The sequence below is a fragment of the Perkinsus marinus genome (genome assembly GCF_000006405.1).
Source record: "Perkinsus marinus ATCC 50983 genomic scaffold scf_1104296970664, whole genome shotgun sequence".
In the NCBI taxonomy this organism is placed as follows: domain Eukaryota; phylum Perkinsozoa; order Perkinsida; family Perkinsidae; genus Perkinsus; species Perkinsus marinus.
In genome coordinates, this window is record NW_003202385.1 from 307,272 (window position 1) to 312,927 (window position 5,656).

The 5,656-nt window shown below is 47.7% G+C and overlaps 2 protein-coding genes across 2 annotated transcripts in view; both read right to left on the bottom strand.

Moving 5' to 3' along the window:
• Positions 1–1,448, bottom strand: part of Pmar_PMAR017143 (component of oligomeric golgi complex, putative) — a gene marked incomplete at both ends in the record, with an annotated part of 1,677 nt that extends 229 nt beyond the window's left edge. The window contains 9 exons of the mRNA XM_002767521.1: positions 4–104; positions 147–256; positions 307–432; positions 474–596; positions 808–921; positions 970–1,086; positions 1,133–1,192; positions 1,243–1,324; positions 1,369–1,448. Of these exons, the coding sequence (XP_002767567.1) occupies positions 4–104; positions 147–256; positions 307–432; positions 474–596; positions 808–921; positions 970–1,086; positions 1,133–1,192; positions 1,243–1,324; positions 1,369–1,448 (913 nt within the window). The remainder of the gene's footprint in view (positions 1–3; positions 105–146; positions 257–306; positions 433–473; positions 597–807; positions 922–969; positions 1,087–1,132; positions 1,193–1,242; positions 1,325–1,368) is intronic.
• Positions 1,449–2,709: 1,261 nt separating this feature from the next.
• On the bottom strand, positions 2,710–2,994 carry Pmar_PMAR017144 (hypothetical protein; the record flags this gene model as incomplete). The annotated part of the gene is made up of 2 exons (XM_002767522.1): positions 2,710–2,852; positions 2,901–2,994. The coding sequence occupies 2 exons, from the start codon at positions 2,992–2,994 to the stop codon at positions 2,710–2,712; spliced, it is 237 nt and encodes a 78-aa protein (XP_002767568.1).
• Positions 2,995–5,656: the final 2,662 nt, after the last annotated feature.

Here is a 5,656-nt window from a genome sequence, read left to right on the forward strand (position 1 = left end):
GACTTCTTCCTTCCGTCTCCTCATCCTCGGAAAAGGTCTGTATAAAGAACTCTCGCTCCGCAGCAACTTGTTCATGTATCCACGCGAGCATATCGTTCGTATACCTAACCAAACATTTCTCGTTACATTGACCATCATAACCCCACCGAACAATGTCATAGGCGTGAATGTCTATGGGGCGACTGGTGGGTCCGCCCTTCGTGAGAGTCTCATGGAACTTCTGCATCAGCAGCTGACGGCGAACCCGCGATATTTCCTGAGCGTTCAAGTACCCTCCTGTGTAAATGATGATGATGATGACCTCACCTTAGCCGAGTGGTTGAAATATACTGTCCTGTGTCGAATGACTTGCAGTCCCTTCCTTATACGCCTAGAGACTTCCTCTTCCGCTTCAGAGTCATCAGCCACGGTGATCAACTCCTTGCATTGCCTCTGCAACCAGCCGTTACAATGCATACCCTCTCCCACTCTACCTGTATCCACACAAAGATACGTTCGTAAGCAATCTCCTGTAGATCCGATGTTTGATGCAGAATGTCGACTGCCAGAGCTGCGTCGTAGTGGAATGCCCCCTTGAGCTCATCGTGTGAGTTCCCCTAAAAAGTTCTCTAGGAGCAAGTGTTGGAATATATGTTCGCTTTTCTCAGCTGAGCTCAGGAGTTTCCTCACTAATGTACGCGTTCGGTTATAAATGCACAGAAACCAACAAGAATTTTCCAAAATTCACTCATAATTTTCAAATTCTCACCAACACATGTAGTTGACCATGTGCATATTGCCCCCCCCCCCCACACTGCTTCCACCAACCTCTTGGGAGGTAGATGAAGGGGTGGAAGATGCATCAGCGGCAACGCCCTGTACAGTTCTCGTGCTATCACTATCATTGAGCTCATCCAACATGTGTCTTGCCTCAATGCGTACCTAACCATAAACTGGTACACAGGACCACTACCCCCTTCACTAACCTACCCGATGGAGTTGCTTGAGACTCTTGAAAAAATCCTCATCTATTGGGGAATCGGAGTTCCTTATTCTGGCCTCGTCTTCCAGTGGTAATATAAACCGCGAAGAGAACAAATTGAGTACCTAGCAGTGTGGTGTGGCCTCCCAACAGGTGCCCGAGTCGACCTACTTCCTTCTTTTCAACCGTATGCTTCTTATGCAAGTTCAACTTTCGTGCCTTTTCCAGTACCTGCGTCCCTCAGTTGAGATCACCAGAATATCCCAATGGCAAATGCCCACCTCGTGCGTGTTATTCCGAGAGTCCTGCAGCTGCGCCGAAGCTGCATCCAAGAGACTCTCCAAGTCGCTAAGACGTTTCGACCTGTTCCAGTTGAATCTTCATCCACCTCCCGCCATCGTCCTTACATGTCCTCAACGGCCGACTCCACTTCCGAGAAGTTATTAACAAATTCCTTATTCAACATAAGGTTCTCATTTTCTATCATGTATCTGTGCGGGTTGTCGTAGTTCCCCGAAGACGCCTTCGTCATCTACCTAAGGTTCCTCCTCTGATCCACACTGTTGCCTTCACCATAAAATGAGGAGAGCGTTTGCAAGACAGCTAGAGAGGTGCCAGGTTCGAATCGCAGTGACAGCACTTTCTGAACCTAGGCAGAAATGGTCGTAAGAGCCATATCAACCTCTCTACTAGTGTACCCACGATAACTCGATAGATATCCACTCCTGTGATGCAGCCCATGCACCGCTAAGAAACCGAAGCCTATTATTTCCTCATACAGTGCCAACAGAACCGCAATAGAGGACAAATCTTTCCCGTTATTCGTGAGGACTTCACGATTGCAATTCACAAAGTTTCATAACTACTGTAAAATCTAATTCGGAGTCTACATCAATTCAGTCTACTGATTCCCTCGATAGTATCGTCGCCCGACACGAGAATAGTACCCAGTCTATGCCCTATCTAGCAAGTCCCGGACATCCCAATCACTACCTTCTTCTGTAAGGCTTGGGAAGTGCTAGCCCCGACCGCCGCCGCTGTGATAGAGCCTCGACCGGCTGTTTCTTCCGAATTTCCCGGTCGTGCTGTTGTTGTCATGTGATAAGCTCAACCCCGTCACTTGAGAATGATGTATAGAACTCTTTAAACACCCTACTAGTGGCAACTCAACCTTTCCATTACTACCAACATGCCCACTGAAACCGTTGTACTCTGACAAGCACCCGAAAGTCAAAAGCCAAAGTGTGAGAACTTGATGCTTTGAAATTTTATGGAAGTCTCAACAGTACCGCAAGTGCTTGCAAATCTACGTGTGGCGATAGTGTGGATGAAGAAACGCTAGGGAGGTAATTTCTGAGCGACTTGGCTGGAGCGATACCACGACGACAGCCAAGGTATCATATTAGTGTTGTCCCGACAATTCCCGAATGGTCGAAGGCGAATAGGATTAAATACGAATATGATCGTTCACTTACCATTGTTACGCACGCGAGTTAGGATAATCGCCGCTAGTGCTCACCTCAATCTGCCTCTACAGAAAGAGCGGCCTAGCTACACACGCGAGGACACAGAAGATGCTGGGGATACGTAATCGAGGTCTGGGCCGGACCATCCCGCATGGACCTCAGGCCCAAATTGGAGCATCTATTTTGGCTTAAATATGAGATGTTGATAACACCGATATGCAAAGATATAACACCACGTTATACCTACGTACCCTCTGACACCCAATAACCCGTTGCTAAGACTCACATGCCAGACTCCGCGTAGTGATCGACTACGAACAGATTCGGGGTGTTCGGTCCAGCACACTTCAGCAGGTTCTTCCGTCGTCGACTTTCACCCTCATCGCCGCCTAGGTTTTCAATACAGTTGCTCGCCTCGAACGCAGCTGAACACACGCGATGCTACGACACGGAAAACAGCTAGGAACACTCACCAATCTTAGGCATGAAGATCGCATCACAGTTCTCGCCGAACGTAACGGGGTTCATCATGCGTTCCGTCGTGAAGACACGGAGTTCTTCAAACATATCTAATACGCTCATGTCGATGACTCGAACATTGCAGGCCTCCAGCGACCGGCATTGATGATGAGGCGATGGCTCGCAAGAACTGTTCTTGTATAAGTTCTCGAAGTCAAAAGTGTCCAGAATACCGATGCTCTTCTCATCAGTGAGTTCGGGCTGTTGCCATCGACAACACCTTGGTGACATCCTTGACCTCATCGAAGCTCGATGATCGAACTCTCCTCTCAACTTATCATTCAGGAGGTTTAAAACGTACTCGGATTTGTACGGATGAGAATACGTACAGATGTAGGGCTACGCCGCATAGAGCAATCTTGCCAAGGCTGGAAGAGTTAGAGGTTTGGAGAGCTGGGACAAGAAACAGCTACCGTCACGCATCGCAGATGCCTCGCTTGTTTGTCAGCCCATGTAATGCAACGGGACGGCTTTATAACAATAACATAATACCATAACCTAATAATAGCAATAATAGCATAACAGCCATAATGCCATATGTATTATGACTACCGACTAAGTGCTCAGAGTACTCCGTTATAGGTATGGTGATTGGCCATAGTACCGAGATTAGGAGATATCATTTCTAGGTTTAATTTATGTTTTGTCAATGTATCGGTTAACACTTTGTTTCTAGTGTGTGGTATCGGATAATTCCTCTGTATCAAAAACGCGTTCCGTACCCCGCCCAGCCTTCATCGCGGGTGAAGTGTGCTTTAGATTGGCGGCGATGTGAATGCTCTATACGGAACGGCATCATATACAGTAGATGCGGTTCGGCCAGCGATGGTATTCGATTTAGGGAATATATTTTGCGTTCAAACAGAGATGGTAGTAGTGCTACCCATGCTCACAGCGAGCCGTGGGACTGGCGATGCTTTCCTTGTTGAGCGAAGGATGATCTCCGCCGTCCTCACCTGTATTGGAGAGCATGGGAACATGTTTAAGAGTTCAAGTGACGAGAGACTATACGGTGTGTGAGTTAGGTCAAGAGGCCAAGATGGCAATTCGGTGATAATTCAACTCTCAAGACTACTGGGCAGTTGTTGTCAGTCAGTCGTCGTTTGGGTACGATCCCCATTTTTTCCTTTTATCCCTCCCCCCTGCCGTCCTTAGGCAGGTATCATTGAACTACTCGGTTAGATCTCTCTGTATGTCACTACTTTGGCTACATGTATTCTGAGGTCTGTAGGTTACTCAAGTCGGAGTTCAACGTTCCGGTTTGCAGCCAAGGGTGGGCGAGTCGAGTTATCGACTCAAGGGTGGGAAAGTCTGAGTAGTGTATGGGAGAGTCGCAGCTAACTTAAATCAACTGACGGGATGCTCCTTGGTCGCTACTGGCGGTTAGCCCCCGCTTTTTCGCGTGATGGTTTTATACTCTGCACTCCTCCGTTATTATCGGTGATTTCTTCCGGAATCATGTTCTCATCTATCTCCTCTTGTACTCTATTCAGTTCTCTCTTCCACCAGTGTATATTGCCCTTTACATTTCTGTCATTTGTGACAGTTCACTTCAGTGGCCTCTCAGTATTTGTTATTTTCCTCTTCGCCCCCGTGTATGATACGCAGTGTGATGTATCGTTATCAGACCGGTAGTTGTCCCTTCATTCTTATCAGTAATACATATCTCTCTGAGTGTGGCCTCGTCGCTGTACGTTTTTTTTCAGTGAATTGCCCCTGGCATTGCGTAGTGCATCGATAAATGGTCAACGTCTTGCTCCCTCCCAGAACGCCAGCTTGAGTTGATCAGCCTAGTTATGCCCGGCGGCCTTGTCCTCGAGAACCTCTTCACAGATCGGCCCACCAGCGCTAGTGACGTATTGAATGCGGGAAACACAGTTACTGTCGCTCCCACAGCCCATAGGCCCAATTGGTTTGCTCGCCGCTATGCAAGGCTGAGGAATCATGTTGAATCGCTAGAAGGCAACCTCAGGGTTGTGAAAGAGGTGTGGTTAGAAGGCAATGAAAGGAGAATGGCCACTCTGTTCGACGTACGCCACTACGTGAGGCCGGTACTAGCATCTACAGGGTCAGCAGTCGGCCTCTATTCTATAGGGTAAGTGACATCATGTGAAATCTTCCGTAACCAATGCGTCTTGTTATCAGAGTGTGTGTCCAAATGAATAATCGCAGACCGCTACATCGAGCATTGTATGTAGCTATACCCTACGCCATAGTGATGAGTTCAGCAGGAGTCCTTATGAGGCTTACTACGAAGGTTGATGATATCATGAAGGATGATCCTAGTCTGAGGAGGGTCTTTGAAGGCCGCACGATTGACACTGTGTAATTTGTTTCGGAAGAACATCATGTTGTGTTTATCGTCAAGAAAGGGCCAACCTTTACTTGCTTGGGATGCGGATATCGTCGATGAGGGAATGGAAATATAGAATTTCGAGCGAGGTCGAGCGAAAAGTGCATGTTGTAGGGGTCGAACCCGCGTCTCTAGCAGCGGGACACTTTCACCCATCACCAGATTGTTATAATCCAATAATGCAATCTTGCCGAAAATGACTTCTACTCGACTTCATGGAAATCTCGACATTGATAAAGTCGACCTGAGGTAGTGACAGTGACGGGACTGGGCGCCTACCTCGCTTTGGGTTCAGTCACTGTTGTGCTCTTCTTGACGTTTATCAAGTTCGAGAACCCTGGCTTCATAAGCTACTCA